The following is a 26,643-nucleotide window of genomic DNA, read 5'->3' on the forward strand; positions in this document are numbered from 1 at the left end:
TCACGTCTAAACCCCTTGCGGAGTAGACAGAGCCAGCAATATTGAAAGGCTGACACGTTCAGCCGTTTGGCCTAATGATAGAATTGAAGATTCAAGATGACAGGTTGCTAGCCCATCGCCTAAAAGAAAAATCCCAAGCTTGTGAACCTATCCTTTAGTCGCTTTTAACGACATCCATGGCAAAGAGATGGAGTGGTCCTATTCTTTTTTTCATTGGTGCCGGGAGCCACACGGCACTGAAATTATAATATGATTCTGAAGAAAAAGGCATATTTTTCAATAACGTAAAAGGAGACATAAAGAGTGCAAGAATAAGGTAATGTCAAATAACCTACTATATGACGGTATTTAGCAAAAGATAATGAGCCCGAACACATTAATTGCGTTAACATACCAACTTAATTGGAAAAAATAATAAAAAAATACCGAAAACAAACTTGTTATACATATAACCCGTTTCGATAAAAAAAGGAATCCAAAATGGCGGCCAAAATTATCAATCAGTCTCACTCGCACGCTATTGCCGTCTTTACTCGCACATGTCAGTACAGCGTGCAAAAAAAAATCAGCTCAACTACTGTTTCTTCATCGCCTAATATTGTTTTAATATTAGTAGGTACTCAATGTAAAGAAATTGAATATTTTTTAAATTAAAAAAAATAATTGCCAAACACTTTTTTTGCTAACCCTACGATCTGTCACTGCGCAATCACATGACTCCGTTGCAGATGCGTTTCTTTATCAAAACGGATTATACTTAAAAAAATCGTCTCACTTGTCCTACCATAGATATAAAAATTACATACATTTCACTGACCTGCGTGACTTCCATTACCATATTTATTCTCTGACCAAGTGTCAATAATGGTCGGGTCAGTTTTGCGAGGTTCAAATTCAAATATTTTATTCAATTATTACAAGCAGCTGTTCCGGCGAACGTTATTTTGCCGTATAAATAATTATTAAGTAAAATCTAGATAAAAAAAAATGTTTCACCCTTATCACTAAGTGGTATGAAAAATAGATGTCGGTCGATTCTCGGACCTACTCAATATGCTCACAAAATTTCATGAGAATCGGTCAAGCCGTTTCGGAGGAGTACGGAAACGAACATTTTTACCGAGAATTTTATATATAAGATAAAGTGATGTTGAAATGTCCCATAATAATGAATAAAAATTTTGAATTTTAAAACGGTGTTAAACTACTTACTGTATATTTGTTCATACAATTCAGACTTATTTCATAATATTCTCATTTAATAAGTATGTTTTAAAATAATACTTACCAGTAACTGTCGATTTTATCAACTAAATTGTTGCTTGACTTGATATTTTCACTTCATGAAGCTGACTATTGTTACACAAAAATTATAAGTTTGCATGATAAAAATTATTGATGGTTGAATGAAGAAAAGTATGCAAGGACAAGTGGCAAAAGGCGTGAAAATTAATTCATTATTAACAGAGTAACAAACATACAAATAAAATGAAAACCTCCCATTTTCAAGTAGGTTGAATAATAGATAAAGTGAATGTATTTACTAAAATATTTGAGCAATATTTCTCCTTTTTATCGTTAAAACATTTCAACGTTTCGTCTTTATTGTTATAATTTACATATCAATTCACAGAATTACTGAATAATTAAATCTATTATGTAGAAGAAAAAAAAAATGGTACAATAATGTTACACATCGTTGTACCAGCGCGCCAATGTTTGTATGGCGCGAAAAAATTCAAGCGGGCGAGCCAATCAGAGCGCAGTATTTAGACCCACAAACAAAACTGTCCGCTATTGTACTACTAATATGAGACATTTTGTTTTGGATTTCAGCCAATCAGAGCGCGTTATTTGAAGAACCGAACTGAACTGTCCGCTATTGTTCTGCTGTTAAGAGAAATTTTGTTTTTGAATTTTAGCCAATCAGAGCGCGTTATTTGAACCCGCGAACTGAACTGTACGCTATTGTAGTTACAAGACTTTTTGTTTTGGATTTCAGCCAATCAGAGAGCGCGATTTGAATCCGCGAACTGTACTACTGTTAAGAGACATTAAGATTTCGGATTTTCAGTTCAAATACACTTGTTATATTTTGCTGTGTGGTTCCCGGCACCATTCCAAAAAAGAATAGGCCCACTCCATCTCTTTCCCACGGATGTCGTAAAAGGCGACTAAGGGATAGGCTTATCTTGAGATTCCTCTTTTAGGCGATGGGCTAGCAACCTGTCACTATTTGAATCTCAATTCTATCACTAAGCCAAATAGCTGAGCGTGGCCTATCAGTCCTTTCTAAGACTGGTGGCTCTGTCTTCCCCGCTAGGGATATAGACGTGATCATGTGTATGTGTGTGTATACACTTGTTATAAGGTCGTTATTTTATTGGTACGCCATTCCGCGCCGGCGAATATTGATTCGCGATTCTGCCGCTAGAGGGCGCTAGTTCGGTTTTCTTATAATTATATCTATATTTTAAACACTAATATTACATGTAAATCCTTCTCAAATGTTGAGTCGTTGTGATAGCGTTACATTGGGGGCAAATTTTCTTAGCGCGAAGGGATTGGAGCCAACATACCTGTGGACAAAATATTCAAATGAAAATACATCTATAGTTACTAATATTATAAAGCTGAAGAGTTAGTTTGTTTGTTTGTTTGAACGCGCTAATCTCGGGAACTACTGGTTTTAATTGAAAAATTCTTTTTGCGTTAATTTAACGCAAAAATGGTCTCGATAAATGGTCGATTTAACTTAAATCGACCATTTATCGAGGAAGGCTTTAGGCTATATAACATCACTCTGCAACTATTAGGAGCGAAGAAATAATGGATAATGTGAAAAAACACGGAGAAAATTATTCATCATCATCCTTGAGGGTTTCAATAACTATACCACGCGGACGAAGTCGCGGGGCACAGCTAATACTATTATATAAACTAGAGGCAGCCCGCGACTTCGCCTCGCGAGTTGGCCTCGAAGTAAGTTCGAGACTTGTGTTACGAGATTCTAACACAAAAATACTATATTTTATAATATATTTTTTATATTTTATAATATCTATACATATAATATTTTATAATAAATACTTATATAGATAAACTTCCAAGACCCAGGCCAATCAACAAAACATGGTTTCTCATCATGCCCTGGCCGGGATTCGAACCCGGGACCTCCGGTGACACAGACAAGCGTACTACCGCTGCGCCACAGAGGCCGTCAAAATCTTGTCGAAATACTTAACATATATCTTAAATACTTACTTCACAATAAACATGCCAACATTGTATAGAGACGGCGGGCGAAACGTGGGGCCCGAGACATATCAGGCATTTACTCTGTGAACAAATCGATAAAATACAAACATAAAGTCACGTCTATATCCATTGCGGGGTAGACAGAGCCAACGGAGTCTTGAAAAGACTGAAAAGCCACGTTCAGCTGTTTGGCTTGATGATAGAATTGAGATTCAAATAGTTATGGGTTGTTAGGCCATCCGCCTGTAAAAATAATCCCATGTTCATAAACCTATCCCTAAGTCGCCATTAACGACATCCAGGAAAAAGAGAGATTTTTATCAGTCAGCTGGTTACCCAGCAGACTGATAAAAATATAAAATCACTACATAGTATAAAACAAAGTCGCTATTTTAGTCTGTTTGTCTGTATGCTTAAATCTTTAAAATTACGCAACGGATTTTGATGCGGTTTTTTGCAACAGGTAGAGTGATTCAAGAGGAAGGTTTTTATGTATAATAACATTTATAATTTTGCACCCGTGCGAAGCCGGGGCGGGTCGCTAGTTATTAATATAAGTAACTAAATAAAAGTGTCTAAGTCCTTCTTCCCCCTGGCTTTAGTCCCGGTCGCATCCTCACCACTCTGGAGAGGAGCCCGGGGTGTGCCTTCGACCATGAACCCTGGGTTGGGTGAGTCAGGTTTTTGCACGAAGCGACTCCCGTCTGACCTCCGCAACCTTTGCAGGTAAACCTGACCCGTATTGGATCGATCATGGTCACACATCCAGTCGCCTGAATGTGCAGGTTTCCTCACGATGTTTTCCCTCGCCGTAACGCCATCGGTTAGTATTCAAACTAATGTACATAACTTCGAAAATATTCATTGGTACACGGCCGTGGTGGGATTCGAACCTGTGCCTTTGTCACCTCACCGACTCGACCGCCGACAATCCAACAAATTATATCAATACCATGTCAAAAATGCACATGCATTTAAGTAAGAGGCCATTGTGTCAAACTCTGATAATTGCTGAGAGCGACTAAATGAAATAAACATAATTCACTTGTTCAATATCTTCTCGGCCAAAAACCGTATTCAAAATTTTTATTCATCATTATAGGATACTTCATATCGCTTAATAATTGTCAAAACGTATGGTTTAAAAACATTGGTTGACGTCAAATAAATTACTTAAAACTAAGTTTACTACCGCTTTCAAGGCGTCAGTGCAGAAGAAGCGATAACAAACTGCACTGCAGCATTTTCTTCAACAACGTCAACTTCACAATATCAATATCGTAGGTTATCATCCCAAGTTTATAAGCCCAAACCTTTGTCGCCTTTTACGACATCATGTTTCACATAAACGATAAAATCTCTTACCACTAAACCTGCGTTTTGTTTTGTCTCAATTTCCTTGATCCTCGCTTTTAATGCTTGTATTCTTGTCTGTAATATAAAAAAAAATATATATTAATTAAATTAAATAAACATATACGGGTCACATTACACAGATCTAGTTAGCCTAGAAGTTCGAGACTTGTGTTACGAGATACTAACTCAACGATACTATGTATATTTTATAATAAATACTTATATGTATAGATGAACATCCAACTCACTGCCTCCCGAGATACGTGACTCTAAATCACTGTCCCAATTTAAAAAATTAATTAAAATTTATTACCTCTCCAAGCCTTGCTAATTTGGTATATATTGTATTTACTTTATGTAAGTTAATTATTTTGTATTTATATATGTATTTTATTATATTTTATTTATGTATTTGTTTATGTATGTCTATTATTAGTTGTGTGAGTGGAGTACACGCCTGTCACCCTTTCCATCATGTCTCCTATCTCGGGTCTGCTGGAAGAGATTTCTTTTGAAATAAGCAGAACCTTTGTAATTTTGTTTCTTGTGTTTATCAGTCTCGATGTTTTCTGTGTACATAAATCAGTAAATAAATAAATAAATAAATCCAAGACCCAGGCCAATCTGAAAAAGTTCATTTGTCATCATGCTAAGTCGCGGGCACAACTAATCTATAAAACTATGTGACTCACCTCAGCACTAGCCTCCACCATTCCGTTACACTTTAATATTGTCTCGTTGGTATTATTTTCCGTGCCATTACTGCTATTTTTGGTTGACTGTTCAGCATCAGTGTACTCATTATTGTCTGTATGTTCGTCTGTCTGATTGTCCTCTGTTATTTGTATCTCCGCCTGGAACATATATATATATATATGTATAATTAGAAAAAATATATACACATACATATGCCGTGTGGTTCCCGGCACTAATACAAAAAAGAATAGGACCACTCCATATCTTTCCCCGTGGATGTCGTAAAAGACGACTAAGGGATAGGCTTACAAGCTTGGGATTCTTTTTTAGGCGATAGGCTAGCAACCTGTCACTATTTAAATATCAATTCTATCGTTAAGCCAAATAGCTGAACGTGGCCATTCAGTCTTTTCAAGACTGTTGGCTCTGTCTACCCGGCAAGGGATATAGACGTGACCATATGTATGTGCAGGTTTCCTCACTTTGTTTTCCCTCACCGTAAGAGCATCGGTTAGTATTCAAACTAATGTACATACTATTTGGTTATAAATGCAAAAAAAAATTTCAACTCACATCAGGATGAATTCTCGATGGAGAATACTGTGGTGGCCCGTACAGTTCAGTGTCTTCGTCTCCATCAACAACCTGAAATCAAATAATTAACAGTACAGTCAGGATAAATTTCAAAGCAGGTTGTATAAGCATATAAAAAAAAAAAAATATATGTGTAAACTATTTATGTAATGTATTACGTTAACTAGTTACTACATTTAGCTACTAGAGGCCGCCCGCGACTTCGTCCGCATGGAAACCCCATCAATCCCGCGGGAACTCTGGGATAAAAAGTAGCCTATGTGTTATTCTGGGTCTTCAGCTACCTACATACCAAATTTCATGGTAATCGGTTCAGTAGTTTTTGCGTGAAAGAGTAACAAACATCCATACATCCATACAAACTTTCGCCTTTATAATAGTAGTAGGATTTTGTCAATTGTTATGTTGTCAACACACTAGCATAATTTATATGTTTTTTGGTAAATTTTTTGGGCACTGTTTGTGTTTCTATTTTATATGTATTCTTATTGTAAAATTGTTGTAATGACTGTTTGTGCCAAAATAAACTAAAAAAAAATATATACTCCATACTCCTGTTCGGTTTCCTTCCACCCAAAGGTTGACTGGAAGAGATTGCATCAGCGATAAGTCCGCCTTTGTGCCATCTCTGTCTGTTTTGTGCTGTTTTGTATGTTTTACTCTTATGGTGCAATAAAGAGCTTTATCTATCTATACCGTGCCGTGTAATTCCCGGCACCAATAGAAAAAAGAATAGGACCACTCCATCTTTTTCCCATGGATCGTCTATATCCCTTGCGGGGTAGGCAGAGCCAAAAGTCTTGAAAAGGCTGAGCTATTCAGCTTAATGATAGAATTGAGATTCAAATAATGACAGGTTGCTAGCCCATCGCCTAAAAAAAGAATCTCAACTTTGTAAGCCTATCCCTTAGTCGCCTTTTACGACATCCATGGGAAAGAGACGGAGTGGTCTTATACCTTTTTTTGTATTGGTGCCGGGAACCACACGGCAATGTATGTATATGTATACATGTATGTATGTATGTATGTATATATGTATGTATGTATCGTTCTCAACACTCACGAGCGCCTGGTCGGCGGACGCGCGGCGGGCGGGCGCGGCGCGCGGCTGCTCCAGCAGCGCGGAGGCGCGCACGCGCCACTCGCCGCACCACTGGTACTCCGCCCCGAAACCCGTGTGCCCCGGCCCGCTGCTGGGGCCGTCGTTCTGTGGCATATCATTGTTAAAAATAAAGAGAAATACAATGTAATATTTTTATATTGGCAACACTGTCTGATGACAGAGATCGGAATAGGTATATTAAATTGGGGTCTGAACTGAAACGTATATATTAATATGGACATGCCTCCGCCCGGGATTGCGGAAAATATCTTAATAACATATAATTATTAAGATATTTTCCGGAATTTTCACAAGTGGGATGAAGAATATATTAGTGGTAGCTGTTTTCCCCCGACTTCGTTCACGTAAATTGTAGTCCTATGTTACCCGCGGACAGTGTAGTTTACTTAGTGTAAGAATTTTTAAAATTTCATCATTTCATTTTATATCATATCAATCCGATTGACTGGCCTTCTATAGCGAAAAAAGTTTTGGAATGGTACAACTAGTAGCAATCCCGGAAAAGAGGCTTATCCATGTTATGCTTTCTATGGTAATTCATGATGCAAGTACATAAAATCAATCTACCTATTCCGATCTATGCTGATGACAGTGTGTTTCTTTCATTCATCGCTTGTTATTGTCTCTGCGTTGCGTGCCTTTTGTTTGTATGTCAATAAAAGGATTTAATAAAAACAAGAATAGCTTATTCAACAATATATGTACATCTACATATTTCTTTAATTTTATTTGATTTTTTGAGTCAATTTTTTTTTATTTGTACAATGTGTACGCATCTTGTTTTATTTATATTTGTAAATTGGACTTCAATTGAAGGTGCAAAATGCTGCAGTGTAGTTTGTTCCGCTCTTCTTTCTACACATGTGTAATCATTACCAATCATAATCATTACTGCTTCCAAAAGCAGTAATGATTATGATTGGATTTAAATGATGTGACGTGAATAAGTGATACCTTGTATCCAATTTTGAAAATTATTCTATTCATCCAAGACTAAGGTCAATCATAGCATTATCTTTTATTATCATGCCCTGGCCGGGACACGAATCAGGGACCTCTTGTGTCACAGACGCGCATTATGACCGTTCACAGAGACAGTTGAAGTCAAGCAGTGGTATTTAAAATTCAAAATTTTTATTCATTTTTATAGGATATTACATATCGCTTCATAATTGTCAAAACGTTTGGTTTCACAACATTGGTTGACGTCAAATAAATATAAAAAATACTAGCTGACCCGGCAAATGCTGTTTTGCAAAAAAAAAATAAAAATTTGTATAGAATTATAAAAAAAATGTTAAGGGTCGACAACCCTTAACACTTAGGGGTATGAAAAATAGATGTTAGCCGATTCTCAGACCTACTGACTATGCATGCAAATTTGGTTAAAATCGGTAAAGCCGTTTCGGAGGAGTACGGAGACAAACATTGTGTCACGAGAATTTTATATAATAAGATAAAATGTATAAAATCACAACCCTACCTCAACATCAATGCTCTCATCCTCCGAACTGGTAGTGTCAGGTACGTCTTCATCCATAGACGCACCGGTGCGCTTCAGACACCTTAAAGCGTGCCGCTGCAGTCTCGAAGTGGGCAGCGTCATGTTGCAAACGGGGCATTCGCCCTGCTGGGGAGGCGGAGTGCTTCGGCGACGCGCTCGGAGCCTCCGCAGACGGTTTGATTGTATTCGCTGAGAATTATAGAAATATTTATTAACACATACATACATATGGTCACGTCTATCTCCCTTGCGGGGTAGACAGAGCCAACAGTCTTGAAAAGACTGAATGGCCACGTTCAGCTGTTTGGCTTAATGATAGAATTGAGATTCAAATAGTGACAGGTTGCTAGCCCATCGCCTAAAAAAGAATCACAAGTGCCGTGTGGTTCCCGGCACCAATACAAAAAAGAATAGGACCACTCCATCTCTATCCCATGGATGTCGTAAAAGGCGACTAAGGGATTGGCTTACAATGTTTATTAAGTTTGTTTGTAATACATATCTTTATAATACATAGCTGTGCTAGCGAATTTGTCTGCGTGGAATTGTTATTTTAGGCATCATTGAAGCCCTCAAGGATGAATAATTTTCCCCGTTTTTTTTTCACATTTTCCATTATTTCTTTGCTCCTTATAGTTGCAGCGTGATGTTATATAGCCTAAAGCCTTCCTCGATAAATGGTGTATTCAACGCAAAAAGAATTTTTCAAATAGAACCTAGTTCCTGAGATTAGCGTGTTCTAACAAACTCTTCAGCTTTATAATAATATTATAGACTAGCTGTTGCCCGCAACTTATTATATTCCGCGTAAATTTCGAATTTTCGAACTCATGCCTTGAGTTCATTCAAATGATGATAACTTTTTTTTTTGTGAACCGATTTTGATGAAACAAACTTTAAATGTTTTTCTGAGTTACTACAAAGCAATTGGTGTCTGAAAGTACTGAAAAGTTTTAAGTAAATCAGTTCAGTACTTTCAGAGATAAGTGTGATCATACATACAGACAAAAAAACATTTTTTTTATTTCTATTATTCATTCGTGTAAGTGTCCCTCTATCCATTTCAGTCAAAAATTCTAAATGTACAGACAAAATATTTTTACTGTTAATATGTATACATACACACAAAAATACAGTAAATATCCCATTTATTAGATTAATACTTACAACTCCATCTCTTTCCCATCTATGTCGTAAAAGACGACTAAGGGATTGGCCTATAAACTTGGGATTATTTTTTTAAAGCGATGGCGAGAGTAGAAACCCACTATTTGAAACTAAATTCTATCATGAAGCCATACAGCTGAACGAGACCTTTTAGTCATTTCAAGACTAAAAGCTCTGTTACCTCGCAAGGGCAAGATTTTTCCTTTTAGTTAAACAACAGATACTAACCTGATAAACATCACTTCCTAAGCATCCAGAGACATTTACCTCTTCTCCCATCACATCGGTACTCGTACTAGAACCAGCAACCGCTAGACTAGTATTAGGCGAATTTGAACTTATTTTACGCTTACTACTACCACTCGACAACTTTTGAAGTCTCTCAACTTCTAACGCCAAATGTGAATCCAATTCACCTTGGCGTATTGTACAAGAACAAACAGGACAATTAGGCAATTCACTCACTTTCTTCCTACTCCTAACCGAATTCAATATCCTTTCGTCATAAAAACTATTGAAACTACTACCGGGACTGTTATTTAATGAGTTCGAACTCCCATCCATGTTACTGTACATCAAAACAGGTAACATTTTACTTCACATATAATCTAAAATCATCGTAATTATTTGTGGATTATATAATTCAAACGACCCGGCAATTGGTTAATGAAACTTCTATTTTGATGTACGACCTCGTCTTGTGAATAAATTTGCTTTGAATCACGTAATTAGAACGATTAATTTTCAGTAAAAACAACAACAACTTGATCCGTTTACACTTTTTTTTTGTAATTTGTCCGATGATCTCTCAGAGCATAGACCAAAAACACCCTTTGACAAGTAGGCATTGATTGACGTTGCGTTTTGTTCTTTATGCCGTATTAATAAAATAAAGGTACCGTACAATCGCATCCGAGGCTCAGTATGACCGCAGCCTCACAGTTTTCTTTTGTTCTCAAGCACATTCAAGAGATACTGATGATAATAAAATTTGTTTAATTTCGGCGTGCAAGAACGCTAAGAAGCCATGAAAATAATTAATTTATAGGACTAGCAAGCAGCGTCATCGACCGTCGCCTATCCATTAAAAAAAAAACAAAATCACAACAACAAAAAAATAACAAGTCGATGTGGGATATAATTTTTTCTGGTTTAAATGTTATAACGAAGCTACTACTCCCTAATTTAACTCATGATGTTCGGTTACTCGCGAAGTACACATTTTAAGTATATTTAATTCTAATAATGTTCAGTAGGTGTTGCAGAATCTGAACCATAAAAATGGTACACATATCATCCCTCTGCAGAATATGCCTGACTTCAGACGTGAATATGCACGTTATAGCCCAAACGCCGCTCCAAGAAGTTTACGAGAAACTTACCAATGTTCCAGTAAGCATTCTTTTCCTCATAAACTTGCGATTCTTCTTTTAGGCGATGGGCAATTTCATCATAAATCCATACAATTGAAAGTAAACTTTCAGCCTTTTCGGAACTGTTGGCTGTGTCTACTTCGCAATATACGCATATATACGTTAGGTATATAGACGTGATTGTATGTATGTCTATAAACTTGTATATCTTTTCAGTTGCACACAGAAATGAGGCCTATAGCGACTTGCTACATCTGTTTCGCGAGATTGAAAAACACGCAAAAGTTGATACAGACCTCGCTAAGAGCCGAGAAATTACTCAGAGGCATCTTGGAAAGCAATCAGGTAATTTTACTCAAAATTGTTACACTCTATAACATGCAAATAAAGTTATTATTTGTTTCTCCGCTTGGATTTCACGGGTCTATACACCCCGGATTTTTGAGAAGCTTGCGTGGGGATATAAATCCTACATGTAGAGGCCCTTTGCAGAAGTTGATGTTGTGTTGTTCTCCTGCCAAAACCTGTTCCCGGGCATATCAATAGATGATATGTCCATGAACAGGTCTCGGCAGGAGGTGGAGCTATTACAATATAAGGAAAAGAATGATGGGTTATGGAGTTGAAGTTTGGATGGATTTAAACTGGGCTATTGCTGGAGAAGTTCGGACACCTGCCATAATCATGAATATGTGACTTATTAGTTTATTATTATGTTTTATTATACCTATGTATGTATGAATAATATAATTCATAGTCTTGACTATATGTATGTGTGTATGTTTTATTATACATATAAATAATATTATTATTACAGCCCACCACAACAGAGTTTCTAAATGTTATCCAATCAAAGAACAACCTGACAATACACATTGCACCTGTTGAATGTATAACTGTCGCTGAAGAACAAATAACTAATAGTGAAGAAGTCATAACAGCTGTTGAAGAAGGCGGTCCAGTGAAAGTTGAACAGGAAACGGTGACCGTGAAGACTGAAAGAACAGCAGGTGCGTAAAATATTTTACAACTTTGAAATGTTGAATGAAAATTGAAAAAAAGAAAATTGTAATTAAAAATTTTGAATTAGAATCTTCTGTATGTTTCTTATGTATGGTGATGAATAAAGATGAATGATGAAAATAAAATAAGTAAATATTGCTCTATAGCAATAAATTCATTGAGTTGTGACCATTTTTGTATTGCTGCAACTCGCACCCTTATTAATGTGTACTCCATATGAAAATGTAAATTTGTGTAGCAAATCAAATTAATGATCTATTTATCTATGCAAATTAAAACATTAATATCTAATTAAAATAAGTAATAAGAGAGAGTAAGAAGAGGTCAAGAGTACCCAAAACCGCCAAGCGTACATGAAGAGAGTTATGAATGTGGATGAAGTGAAGGCAGTATGCAGAGATCGTGGAAAGAGGTAGTCTCTGCCTACCCCTCCGGAAAAGAGGCGTGATTTTATGTATGTATATGTATGTAAAATAAATAATTGATTTCAGAAACATCGGAACCAAATGGAATTCCACTGTCAGATTTAGACAATGGCGGTTTTACTGACTCCGATGATGACGTGCCACTGAAGAATATCAGTATGAAACAAGACAGAAAGGGAAGTTTGAAGAGAACGGACGGGAAAGGCCGGAAATATAAAACAGGTAATGGAAATAAAAAAAGTAAATATTCTTATTTTAAGACATATGTATTTAAACGCTCTTAAAAGTAGAAATATATACAGGGTGACTTTTAATTCAACTGCATAAATTTAACTGTTAAGTGTACTCATTTAAAGGATATTTAAAAACGTTAAAAGAAGATTATCGGTTCATTTTTTCAGAAAGTACGAAAAAAAATTAAAGTATCAAAATCCACGATCCTAAATACGTAATATCACCCCGGCCGGCGAAAAAGCGACACGTAAGATTCTGAGGTCAACGACACAATTCATTCAGCTGAGCGATCTCGACAACTCTGTACTTTATTTTTCAGACATTTATTTACATGTTTAGTTTTAATTTCTTTTTGTACTATTGGTCTTTATAAAGCGTGTGACGTAGTTTTTGAGGGTTTTTTAAATGTGAAAATGATGACGTTTAATTTAAATAAAAATAGGCTCAAACGGCTCAGAAGCATGGGTATAGTCTATGTTTAAAAGGATGCAGTTGTTTTAAATGTCACCCTGTATGTATATTATATCCAAGTCCATAAATTTATCCGTATCTCAAATCTTACAGCATTCAAATTGAACGCGAAAGAGATTATACTTACGAAAGAGGAACAATTGAACGAAATGAATGCGCGTGCGTCGTCGTCCAATTACATGGACTCGCCGTACAAATGCGTTTTGTGCTACAAGGGTTTCGTCGACGACCAGGCGTATAGCAACCACAGGGAGAAACACGCCGAGGTCAGACTTTTGTATAATAATCACTACATAGTATAAAACAAAGTCGCTATTTTAGTCTGTTTGTCTGTATGCTTAGATCTTTAAAATTACGCAACGGATTTTGATGCGGTTTTTTGTAACAGGTAGAGGTAAAGGTTTTTATGTTTAATTTTTTCCGAATTTTGCACCCGTGCGAAGCCGGGGCGGGTCGCTTGTTTTATAATAATTTGCATGCTATGACCAGTAGGAAATATGTTTTTTTTTAAACCTTTTGTAAACCCTAGTCAAAAGCAAATAAATATTCTATTCTATTCAGTGTGGGCGACCTTGTTTATGGACGCCATAGCAACGGTTGCCATAGCAACGGTTGCCATGGTTATGTTTAGTTAGGAAAAAATGTGTTATTTTTATCTATAAGTTGTTATTGTTAAGTATTGTTATTTATAAAGCTGTAGAGTTTGTTTGTTTGAACGTGCTACTCTCAGGAACTACTGGTTCGAATTGAAAAATTATTTTTGTGTTGAATAGACCATTTATCGAGGAAGGCTTTAGGTTAATAATATAATAACATCACGCTGCAACTATTAAACTTTAAATTAAAGAAAGGAATTTACATTCACTAGAAGGTACACATGATGTATGTATAAATACATAAATTGAAGATCAAGAACAAAAACAATCATCATATAAGTACATAGAGAAATAGACGATGTCTATAAATAGTTCTTATTTTATTTCAGTGTCGTATTCTGTGCTGTGATTGGCTGATGGCGTATGACGTCAGCGATCAATGTCACCACATTATGTATGCAGTGTTCGAAATTCGATTCTCATTTTCAGAGCAGCGGCGATCACGAGTGCGACATATGTCATATGCGATATCGCACCGCGCGCCACCTCAGAACTCATTCTGCGACGTCGCACTTCAGACAGTACTTGTGTAACGTATGCGAGCACAGATCTCATACCAAGTGAGTGTCTTTATTGTTAGTTCAACCGCTATTGTATAGATGGCGTTGTGAATGATTATAGAAACAATGGTGTACATACTATGCATACTTATAGGTAAATTTGTACATACCTACATATCATCACGTCTATATCCTTTGCGGGGTAGACAGAGCCAAGAGAGTCTTGAAAAGACTGAAAGGTTCAGTTGTTTGGTTTAATGATAGAATTGAGATTCAAATAGTGACTGGTTGCTACGAGTACCTACGTCGCCTGAAAGAAGTGCTAAATAAAAGACATGTGTGGTATCACGGAGCATTTATTGCATTGCCGCACAAGCAAGTTATATCTAGATACCTTCAAATACAATATCAACTTATGTCGGTACATACTTGTCAAGAAGAATGACAAGTTTATAAGCTTATCCCTTAGTCGCATTTTACGACATCCACCGGGAAAGAGATGGAGTGATCCTATAATTTTTTGTATAGTATATCTTTTTAATTCTTTTAATGGCAACACTAGGTACTGTATTTTTAAGAAGTCATGTGTTTTTTTTTTTTTTCAGAAACCAAGCGAGGGAACATCAGAAATGGCACGAGGGTTACACTTACGAGTGTGAATTGTGCGGGCAGAAGTTCAGGTATTACATACATACATATAGTCACGTCTATATCCCGCGCGGGGTAGACTGAGCTAACAGTCTTGAAAATACTGATAGGCCACGTTCAGCTGTTTGGCTTAATGATAGAATTGACATTCAAATAGTGACAGGTTGCTAGTCCATCGCCTAAAAAAGAATCCCAAGTTTGTAAGCCTATCCCTTAGTCGCCTTTTACGACAGCCATGGGAAAGTGATGGAGTGGTCCTATTCTTTTTTGTATTGGTGCCGGGAACCACAAGGTACACATATAGTCACTTCTATATCCCTCGCGGGGTAGACTGAGCTAATAGTCTTGAAAATACTGACAGGCCACGTTCAGCTGTTCGGCTTAATGATAGAATTGAGATTCAAATAGTGACAGGTTGCTAGTCCATCGCCTAAAAAAGAATCCCAAGTTTATAAGCCTATCCCTTAGTCGCCTTTTACGACATCCATGGGAAAGAGACGTAGTGGTCCTATTTTTTTTTTCCATTTGCGCCGGGTCCACACGGCTTCCGACCGTATATCTATACTAACATTATAAAGCTGAAGAGTTTGATTGTTTGTTTGTTTGAACGCGCTAATCTCAGGAACTAGTGGTTCGAATTGAAAAATTATTACTATATAACATCACGCTGCAACTGGAGCCAAGGAGGAATGGAGAATGTGAAAAAAAAAAACGGGGATAATAATTCATCCTTGAGGGCTTCAATAATGACCAGAACAATTATTCCACGCGGACGAAGTCGCGGGCACAGCTGGTATATCTATATTATATTTTTTTAATTTGTGATTAACATGTGCCGTGTGGTTCCCGGCACCAATAAAAAAAAAGAATAGGACCAGTCCATCTCGTTCCCATGGATGTCGTAAATGGCGACTAAGGGATAGGCTTATAAACTTGGGATTCTACTTTTAGGCGATGGGCTAGCAACCTGTCACTATTTGAATCTCAATTCCATCATAAAGCCAAACAGCTGAACGTGGCCTATCAGCCTTTTCAAGACTATTGGCTCTGTCACCCCGCAAGAGATATAGACGTGATTATGTGTGTGTGTGTGTGATTAACATTACAGAAAATCAACATCCTATCTGACTCACATGAGGAAATGTCACCCAACACAACACGTTTGCGAATTGTGCGGCGAGAGTTTTGTCGGTAAACACGGTCTGCTGATGCATAAGAGCAAAACGCACAGACATACTCAACAGGTGAGTTATAAAACAACCATTAATTTACTAATTTGTTACAATGATTTTATTGCGACAGGTTTATACAGGGTTTTACAATTTTAATTCAACTGCATAAATTTAATTGTTAAGTGTACTCATCTAAAGGATAATTTTGTAAGCCTATCCCTTAGTCGCCTTTTATGGCATCCATGGGAAAGAGATGGGAGTTAGGACCACTCCATCTCTTTCCCATGGATGATTCTTATTTGTATTGGTGCCGGGAACCACACGGCACTTTTGTTATTCATACATAGAATAGAAAAGATTTATTTTCAAAATTGTATACAAGGTATCACTTATTGACACGTCACATCACTTAAATCTAATTATAACTTCTGCCGCTTCCGAAGCGCGTGTGTAAAAGAAGCGACGGAACGTCTCGTCTCGTTCCCATGGATGTCGTAAGTGGCGACTGAGGGATAGGCTTTTAAATCGAGATTTTACTTTTAGGCGATGGGCTAGCGACCTGTCGCTATTTGAATCTCAATTCTATTAGTATGCCAAACAGCTGAACATAGCCTATCAGTCTTTTCAAGACTGTTGGCTCTGTCTACCCCGCATGGGACATAGATGTGATTATATGTCAAGACACAGACAAGCGCACCACCGCTGCGCCACAGAGGCCTGATAATTAAATAATAAAAAATGTTTTCAGAATCCAACAATACCACAAAAGAATTCTGACACTTACTGTTCTGAATGTCAAATACAATTTTTGACAAGTGACGCGTGGAAGAGACATATGCTCAACTCTTTCAAGCACAAGATGAAGAACAAGGACGGGTATATATTTGAAATTGTTATTGTTTTTCTTTTACTCTTTTTCTCAGTGACAGATTTGTACAATGGTTGAATTTTTATACTTTTGAGGTAATTTTATACAGCACGTTTGAACGGGAGATCGTGGCAAGTGGGAAGAGGTAGTCTCTACCTACCCCACCGGGAAAGAGGCGTGATTTTATGTATGTATGTTTGAACGGGGTACTTAAATGGTAGGCGCTTAAAAATTTGCCTTTTAAATAATGAATTAAGCGTCACCTACCAAAAAGCAACGAATTTATCTCGGTAAAAGTTGCAGATCTCGTGACATTTGCCAATAAACTAATATTATTGCGTGGTTGCTGCGTTTAATTCGTCGCTTTTTGTAAGTGGCGTTTAAATTGTTGCTTTTTGAAGGCGGTGCTAATTTCGTCAAAGAAAGAAAGAAAAATCGTTTATTTGGTACATTAACAAAATATAAATTGGAATTAGTGAATTGTTAAATTACTGTGTCGCTGAATTGTTGCGGGTGAAAGCTAGTAAATAGGTACATAGAATAAAACATGTTGGTACACTATTGTAATTTTGACACCTTAAATGCATTTATGCATTATGTCATTGTAGGTACACGTTTTGGCAAATAAGTTATCTTATGTCTTGTCTGATGTCTAATGTCCCACGTCCCATGTCCCATGTCCCTCGTCCCATATCCCACGTCCCATGTCCCTCGTCCCATATCCCACGTCCTATGGCCCAATTCTCATGTCCCACGTCCCATGTCCCATGCTTCATGTTCCATGGCCCAAGTCTAATGTTCCACGTCCCAAGTCTCAAGTCCCACGTCCCGTGTACCATGCCTCATGTCCCGCGTCCCATGTCCCATGACCCAAGTCTCAAGTCTAATGTCCCACGTCCCAAGTCTAATGTCCCATCACCCAAGTCTAAAAGTCCCACGTCCCATTACTCATGTCCCATGACCCAAGTTTCATGTCCTACGTTCCATGATTCAAGTCTCGTCCCTCGTCCCACGTCCCATGCCTCATGTCCCACGTCCCTTATCCCATGCCTCATGTCCCACGTCCCTTATCCCATGCCTCATATCCCTCGTCCCATGTCTCATGGCCCTGGTCCCACGTTGGCTGTCTCACATCTCACCGCGCATGACCGCAATATGGCAGGTCGCACTGCGCGATATGCGGCGGCGGCGTGCCGGGCCCGCTGGCCGAGCACCTGCGCGGGCACGCGCGCGCGCTGCGCCCGCCGCGTGCGCGCGCGCCGCCGCCCGCCGCCCGGCTGCCGTGTCAACAGGTGCGTGCCCATATATAGTCACGTCTTTATTTATTAACTAGCTGTGCTGTGCCCGCGACTTTGTCCGCGTAAAATAGTTATTTTGGGCATCATTGATCTTTTTGTAGTATTGGTATGTATTACAGCGTGTGACGTAGTTTTTGAGGGTTTTTTAAATGTGAAAATGATGACGTTTAATTTAAATAAAAATAGGCTCAAACGGCTCAGAAACATGGGTATAGTCTATGTTTAAAAGGCTGCAGTTGTTTAAAATATCACCCTGTATAGCCTAAAGCCTTCCTCAATAAATGGTGTATTCAACATAAAAAGAATTTTTCAATTCGAACCAGTAGTTGCTGAGATTAGCGCGTTCAAACTAACAAACTCTTAAGCTTTATAACATTAGAATAGATGTAACTTGAATTTATCTATAAAAATTTAAAATCACGTGAATGTAAGATTATTTATTAGATTGCCTGCAAAAGCGAATTTTATGAATAAAATTATTTCAATTTTGAATGTTTTTTTTACAGTGTAATGGCACGTTTTCGAGCAAATCTTTGCTGATTACTCATACAAAACGCGCTCACCTCGGCGTGAAGTACAATAGAAATGTCGTGTGTGAAATATGCGGAAAGCATTGCACTGTGAGTATATAAAGCATAGCTGCGCCAGCGACTTCGTCCGCGTGGAAAAGTTCATTTTGAGCATCATTGAAGCCCTCAAGGATGAATAATTTTGCTTGCTTGCTCTTTAAAATTGCAGCGTGATGTTATATAGCCTAAAGCTTTCTCTATAAATGGTCTATTCAAAGCATAAAGAATTTTTCAATTCGAACCAGTATATACCAAATTCACGCGGGTGAAATGCTGATAATAAATAAATATATACATATATACGGGACAAATTACACAGATTGAGTTAGCCTCGAAGTAAGTTCGAGACTTGTGTTACGACATACCAACTCAACGATACTATATTTTACAAAATACTTAGATAGATAAACATCCAAGACCCAGACCAATCAGAGAAAGTACGTTTCTCATCATGCCCTGACTAGGATTCGAACCCGGGACCTCCGGTGTCACAGACAAGTGTATTACCGCTGCGCCACTGAGGCCGCCGAGAATATTTTTTTTTGGCGTGACAACGTCTTATAATGCGACTGAGCCGGCTGCACGCACGAAAAAACATGACTCATGCGGCGTTACCTCGCTCTGAGGCGTTCCATGTAAGGCTGAAGTGCAAGCGAGAGCGCGGAACGAGCGACAAAGAGGCACAATCGGCCTTCGCGTTCGGCAGCGTATACCTCCTTCTCTATATACCTACAAACAAATCTATTAAACAAATGAAATTAATGTTTTATTGATTTTTTTTATTAATTTTTTTTATTTTCTTTCCCATGGATGTCGTAAAAGGCGACTAAGCGATAGGCTTACAAACTTGGGATTATTTTTTTAGGCGATGGGCTAGCAACCTGTCACTATTTGAATCTCAATTCTATCATTAAGCCATATAGCTGAGCTGAGCGTGGCCTATCAGTCTTTTCAAGACTGTTGGCTCTATCTACCCCACAAGGGATATTGACGTGACCATATGTATGAAATTAAAATTTTCTTTTGAAAAATGTAGTGTCCGACCGAAGGTCTATTTTTGGCCGAAGCCGAAGCCGAAGCCGATTAATCGGCTATCGCCACAACCTTCGGCCGAAGCCGAAGCCGAAGCCGAAGGTTTATATTCTCTCAGCACTCAGTAATTAATTTTGTTCAATATTGTCTACAAGCTACAATTAATATTAAAATCATTTCAAAACCTCAATATTGAAGGTTTATATATTGACTGTTTCATATAGAAGTTGATGATATATCAAAGAGGTGGTTGGTTTAGAGATAAACTAGCTGTTGCCCGCGACTTCGTCCGCGTAAATTTCGAGTTGAATTTTAATCATACAGTCAGATACAGACAGACAAAAATGTAAAAAAAAAATTCTCTATCCGTTTCAGTCAAAATATTAAATGTACAGAAAAAATATTTTTACCGTTTTATTATAAATAAATAAATAAATAAAATAAAATATGTTTATTTCAGACACAGTCCAGAGTTGTTAGTAAATCTTATGTACTAATGTTAGTAATAATTTGACACGTTTTTATTTAAGCTCGAATGCTGTCGAGTCCAGTGACATTATATGTAGTATTTTGATTTTCAGTTTTTTTACATAAAATACTCAAACAATACAAAAAAAATATATTTTTAATAATAAAAAATATCTTGTAATTGTTGGGATTCGAACTTGGACCGCCAACTTCACAGTCTCACGGGCTAACCACTGGACCATCGAAGCCGTTGCGTTGGTGTCGAAATTAAAGTAGACTACATACATATGGTCACGTCTTTATCCCTTGCGGGGTAGACAGAGCCAACAGACTTGAAAAGACTGAATGGCCACGTTCAGCTATTTGACTTAATGATAGAATTGAGATTCAAAAAGTGATAGGTTGCTCGCCCATCGCCTAAAAAAGAATCCCAAGTTTGTAAGCCCATCCCTTAGTCGCCTTTCACTTATATTTATATGTTATAGGTATAATGTCGTCGTATAATGATAAATGACTTTGAATTTTTAATTTCGCTGGCATACTGATGCCTTGAGTTCATTCAAATGTCGATAACTTTTTTTTTGTGAACCGATTTTGATGAAACAAACTTTTAATGTTATTCTGAGTTAAAACAAAGCAATTGGTGAAAGTTTGAAGTAAATCGGTTTAGTACTTTCGGAGATAATCGTGATCATACATACAGACAGACAGACAAGAAATTTAAAAAATATATTTTTGCTTTCTATTATTCATTCTAAGTGTCCCTCTATCCATTTCAGTCGAAAATACTAAATGTACAGACAAAATATTTTTACTGTTTTATTATATGTATAGATAAAAGTTTGTGATTTACCTACTGGTAAAAATAATGATTTGATTTCTTACAAAAACACTCGTTTAAATACACGTACGGACTTGTTTTGATGCATGCAATCAGCAATGTGATATTTTGACAGTGACTCCCCGCCGCCTCATGACTTTCGTAACAGTTCGTTCAATCTCGACGGTCGCTCGGACCTTCGGCGAAACCTTCGGCTTCGGCCGGATTTTGGGCCGAAGCCGAATGTTTCGCCGAAGGTGGATTTTTTGGCCGAAGGTGGCCGAAGCCGAAGCCGAAGCCGAAGCTTCGGTCGGACACTAGAAAAATGCTACCATTCTACTAGTATTTTCTTAAGACATTGTCACGTTCAACTATCGTCAGTGAAACGACTTTATAGACAACAGATAAACGATTTTTGTATTTTTTTTTAAACAGTCCAACGCCTCCCTCAAATACCATCAGCGCTCGCACACCGGCGAGAAGCCGTACTCGTGCGCCGTGTGCAACAAGAGGTTCTCGAGCAAGAACCACCTGAACATACACACGCGGACGCACACGGGCGACCGGCCGTACGTGTGTGCGACGTGCGGCAAGCGGTTCACGCAGAAACCGGCGCTCAATAGGCATCAGAGGGTAAGGGGATACATATACATACATACATATGGGACATGAGACATGGGACGTGGGACTTGGGACATGAGGCATGGGACATTAGACTTGGGACATGGGACATGAGGCATGGGACATGAGGCATGGGACGTGGGACATTAGACTTGGGACGTGGGACATTAGACTTGGGACGTGGGACATTAGACTTGGGACATGGGACATTAGACTTGGGACATGGGACGTGAGGCATGGGACGTGGGATATGAGGCATGGGACTTAGGACATTAGACTTGGGACATGGGACGTGAGCATGGGACATGAGACATGGGACTTGGGACGTGGGACATTAGACTTGGGACATGAGGCATGGGACGTGGGACATTAGACTTGGGACGTGGGACATTAGACTTGGGACAATTAGACTTGGGACATGGGACATTAGACTTGGGACATGGGACGTGAGGCATGGGACGTGGGACATGAGCCATGGGACATAGGACATGAGACATGGGACTTGGGACATGAGGCATGGGACGTGGGACATGAGACTTGGGACATGGGACACGTACACGTGCGCCGTGTGCAACAAGAGGTTCTCGAGCAAGAACCACCTGAACATACACACGCGGACGCACACGGGCGACCGGCCGTACGTGTGTGCGACGTGCGGCAAGCGGTTCACGCAGAAACCGGCGCTCAATAGGCATCAGAGGGTAAGGGGATACATAATATATATCATGGGACATGAGACATGGGACGTGGGATTTGGGACATGAGGCATGGGACGTGGGACATTAGACTCGGGACATGGGACATGAGGCATGGGACGTGGGACATTAGACTTGGGACATGGGACATTAGACTTGGGACATGGGACATGTGACTTGGGACGTGGGACATTAGACTTGGGACATGGGACGTGAGCATGGGACATGAGACATGGGACGTGGGACATGAGCCATGGGACGTGGGACATGAGGCATGGGACGTGGGACATGAGACATGGGACTTGGGACATTAAACGTGGGACATGGGACACGAACACGTGCGCCGTGTGCAACAAGAGGTTCTCGAGCAAGAACCACCTGAACATGCACACGCGGACGCACACGGGCGACCGGCCGTACGCGTGTGCGACGTGCGGCAAGCGGTTCACACAGAAACCGGCGCTCAATAGGCATCAGAGGGTAAGGGGATACATAATATATATCATGGGACATGAGACATGGGACGTGGGACTTGGGACATGAGGCATGGGACGTGGGACATTAGACTCGGGACATGGGACATGAGGCATGAGACGTGGGACATTAGACTTGGGACGTGGGACATTAGACTTGGGACATGGGACATTAGACTTGGGACATGGGACGTGAGGCATGGGACGTAGGACATGAACCATGGGACGTGGGACATGAGGCATGGGACGTGGGACATGAGGCATGGGACGTGGGACATTAGACTTGGGACATGGGACACGTACGCGTGCGCCGTGTGCAACAAGAGGTTCTCGAGCAAGAACCACCTGAACATACACACGCGGACGCACACGGGCGACCGGCCGTACGTGTGTGCGACGTGCGGCAAGCGGTTCACGCAGAAACCGGCGCTCAATAGGCATCAGAGGGTAAGGGGATACATATACATACATATATTTATATATATATATATATCATGGGACGTGGGACTTGGGACATGGGACGTGGGACATTAGACTTGGGACGTGGGACATTAGACTTGGGACATGAGACATGGGACGTGGAACATTAGACTTGGGACATGGGACATGAGGCATGGGACGTGGGACATTAGACTTGGGACATGGGACATGAGACATGGGACTTGGGACATGAGGCATTAGACATGAGGCATGGGACGTGGGACATGAGGCATGGGACGTGGGACATGAGGCATGGGACGTGGGACATGAGGCATGGGACGTGGGACATGGGACATGAGACATGGGACTTGGGACATGAGGCATGGGACGTGGGACATTAGACTTGGGACATGGGACGTGGGACATTAGACTTGGGACATGGGACATTAGACTACGGACATGGGACGTGAGGCATGGGACGTGGGACATGAGCCATGGGACGTGGGACATGAGGCATGGGACGTGGGACATGAGACATGGGACTTGGGACATTACACGTGGGACACGAACACGTGCGCCGTGTGCAACAAGAGGTTCTCGAGCAAGAACCACCTGAACATACACACGCGGACGCACACGGGCGACCGGCCGTACGTGTGTGCGACGTGCGGCAAGCGGTTCACGCAGAAACCGGCGCTCAATAGGCATCAGAGGGTAAGGGGATACATAATATATATCATGGGAAATGAGACATGGGACGTGGGATTTGGGACATGAGGCATGGGACGTGGGACATTAGACTTGGGACATGAGGCATGGGACGTGGGACATTAGACTTGGGACATGGGACATGAGACTTGGGACATGAGGCACGGGACGGTGTGTGTGACGTGCGGCAAGCGGTTCACACAGAAACCGGCGCTCAGTAGGCATCAGAGGGTAAGGGCATACATATATGTATGTATATATTCATCCACGTTCATAACTCTCTTCATGCAAGGCACGCCTATATCTATTGCGGGGTAGACAGAGCCGACAGAGGAATGAAAATGAAAAAAAAAAATGTTGAATCCAAAGTTTATTACCTTATCCCTTAATCCACTTTTACTATCTCCACGGGAAGCGAAGCCGCGCTGTTCAGCATAGGGGCTTGCACTACATAAATATTGCTCTAATTCCATTAGTCGCTTTTTACGACATCCATGGGAAAGAGTAACAGAGTAGTATTTAACGTATCCACCACCAAGCGATATTCTCCTTTTATGAAGTCGGTTAGATTTCTAAAACCTTCTCCTAAGTGTAACTTCCTGAAAACTGCATTAAAATCGGTTGAGCGAAACGCGAGGACAAACAAACATACAGGTCAAACTGAGGATCAACCTTTTTTTTTTCCCTAAAGTCGGTTAAATTACTGTTTTTTACTATTTTTCTAAAACCTTCTCCTTAGGGAACTGCTGAACACCGCATCAAAATCGGTTGAGCAAAACGCGAGGACAAACAAACAAACAAGCATACACGTCAAACTGAGGATAAACTTCTTTTTTCTAAAGTCTGTTAATATACTGTAATTTTTTATTCTTTTTTAAGTCTGTTAAAATACTGTTTTTTTATTCTTTTTTTTTTTTTTAATTCTTATACTTTTTTTTTTAAATTCTTTTACAGATACACACCGGAGTGAAACCCTACGAATGTCAGTTCTGCTCCAAGTGTTTCAGCCAATCGGATTCGTTGAATGTTCACGTAAAAGCTGTACATTTAAAAATGCCCATAATCAGAAAAAAGGGGGGGGTGAAAGCTGAAGATCGTCAAGATGTGTAGTGGTCTTCTTCCTCCTGGCTTTAGTCCCGGTTTCATCCTCACCACTCTGGAGAGAAGCCCGGGGTGTGTCTTTGACCATGAATAGAATAGATTTATTTTCAAAACTGGATACAAGGTATCACTTATTGACGTCACATCACTTAAATCTAATTATAACTACTGCCGCTTCCAAAGCGCAAGTGTAGAAGAAGCGGCGGAACAAACTACACTGCAGCATGTTCATCGGACGTCAATTTACAAATATAGAGGTCTCTTAAATCTAAATCGTGGACGAATGCACATTGTCTACTATGAATGCATGGATTGGGTGAGTCAGGTTTTTGCACGAAGCGATTCGCTTCTGAACTCCGCAATCTTTGCAGGGGAACCTAACCCGTTTTGGATATCAAATAGCAGGTACCCATCACCGCAGATCTTGCATGGAAAATACATACATATAACCACGTCTATATCCCTTGCGGGGTAGACAGAGCCAACAGTCTTGAAAAGACTGATAGGCCACGTTCAGCTGTTTGGCTTTATGATGGAATTGAGATTCAAATAGTGACAGGTTGCTAACCCATCGCCTAAAAGCAGAATCCCGAGTTCATAAGCCTATCCCTTAGTCTCTTTTAACGGCATCCATGGGAACGAGATGGAGTGGTCCTATTCTTTTTTATTAGTGCCACACGGCACATCATGGAAAATTTTTGCCTAAAAAACAGATTAGCATTTAAAAAAACTGTATTGGGATTATGGTTACAAATACAGTTGCCTTAATGTGCAGGTTTTTTTCTCGCGGTGTTTTTCCTCGCCGTAAACATCGTAATGAGACCTGCACATGTAGGCAACAGTGATTTGATATGGGTTAGGTTCAGATCCCTTGAAAAGTTTTGGAGGTCAGACGGGAGTCGCTTCGTGTGAATGCAGACCTGGGCTCATCTCCAGAGTAAGGATATTTGGGACTTACGCCAGAATACTGTAAATTATTTTTAATAATAAAAATGTATGTAAATTATAGTATCTACTATTTTAAGTGATAATTATTTGTACATAAAAATAATTGATTTATGTGTTAGTGAATGACGTGTGCAAACCTATTAGTGTAATATTTTGTAATATGTAATTTTATATGAATTAAATATTTATTGACATGTAAAATAAGTTTTAATTTCAATCGCTATTAATTCATTTTTAATTTCAACATCAGTCAATTATTGTCATATCTTTTGGTTTCCCAACATTACTTAAAACCAAGTTCACTGCCGCTTCCAAAGAGTCAGTGCAGAAGAAGGGGTAACACACTATACTGCAGCATTTTCTTCAATAGTACTTCTTACTAAAAAAAGGAACCATTAACTATTTCAATGAAAGACATTGTA

General features: G+C 39.3%; 2 protein-coding genes across 2 annotated transcripts; one reads left to right on the top strand and one right to left on the bottom strand.

Moving 5' to 3' along the window:
• Nucleotides 1-999: 999 nt before the first annotated feature.
• LOC106132866 (E3 ubiquitin-protein ligase RNF220) lies at nucleotides 1,000-10,519 on the bottom strand. Its single transcript, XM_060952343.1, has 8 exons — nucleotides 9,927-10,519; nucleotides 8,511-8,720; nucleotides 6,968-7,111; nucleotides 5,884-5,955; nucleotides 5,307-5,468; nucleotides 4,624-4,689; nucleotides 3,265-3,339; nucleotides 1,000-2,579 (listed from the first exon to the last, which is right to left on the bottom strand). Exons 1-8 carry the CDS (start codon nucleotides 10,287-10,289, stop codon nucleotides 2,487-2,489), a joined length of 1,185 nt encoding a protein of 394 aa, XP_060808326.1. The 5' UTR covers nucleotides 10,290-10,519; the 3' UTR covers nucleotides 1,000-2,486.
• A 154-nt stretch (nucleotides 10,520-10,673) lies between these two features.
• On the top strand, nucleotides 10,674-25,941 carry LOC106132859 (zinc finger protein ZFP2). The gene is made up of 13 exons (XM_060952153.1): nucleotides 10,674-11,090; nucleotides 11,288-11,416; nucleotides 11,889-12,081; nucleotides 12,586-12,741; nucleotides 13,318-13,490; nucleotides 14,310-14,440; nucleotides 14,986-15,060; nucleotides 16,137-16,272; nucleotides 16,949-17,076; nucleotides 18,231-18,360; nucleotides 18,873-18,986; nucleotides 21,691-21,888; nucleotides 25,127-25,941. The coding sequence occupies exons 1-13, from the start codon at nucleotides 10,980-10,982 to the stop codon at nucleotides 25,280-25,282; spliced, it is 1,830 nt and encodes a 609-aa protein (XP_060808136.1). The 5' UTR covers nucleotides 10,674-10,979; the 3' UTR covers nucleotides 25,283-25,941.
• Nucleotides 25,942-26,643: the final 702 nt, after the last annotated feature.

Source organism: Amyelois transitella, chromosome 28 (genome assembly GCF_032362555.1).
Source record: "Amyelois transitella isolate CPQ chromosome 28, ilAmyTran1.1, whole genome shotgun sequence".
Lineage (NCBI taxonomy): Eukaryota > Metazoa > Arthropoda > Insecta > Lepidoptera > Pyralidae > Amyelois > Amyelois transitella.

Excerpts from the sequence above, each read along its gene's own strand:
- LOC106132866 (XM_060952343.1), bottom strand. The coding sequence starts at position 10,289 with ATGTTACCTGTTTTGATGTACAGTAACATGGATGGGAGTTCGAACTCA. Across the intron at positions 5,956-6,967 it reads CGTCCGCCGACCAGGCGCTC|GTTGTTGATGGAGACGAAGA; the intron begins GTGAGTGTTGAG and ends ATTTGATTTCAG. Across the intron at positions 5,469-5,883 it reads CATCGAGAATTCATCCTGAT|GCGGAGATACAAATAACAGA; the intron begins GTGAGTTGAAAT and ends TATATGTTCCAG.
- LOC106132859 (XM_060952153.1), top strand. The coding sequence starts at position 10,980 with ATGGTACACATATCATCCCTCTGCAGAATATGCCTGACTTCAGACGTG. Across the intron at positions 11,417-11,888 it reads GCATCTTGGAAAGCAATCAG|CCCACCACAACAGAGTTTCT; the intron begins GTAATTTTACTC and ends TTATTATTACAG. Across the intron at positions 13,491-14,309 it reads ACAGGGAGAAACACGCCGAG|AGCAGCGGCGATCACGAGTG; the intron begins GTCAGACTTTTG and ends TCTCATTTTCAG.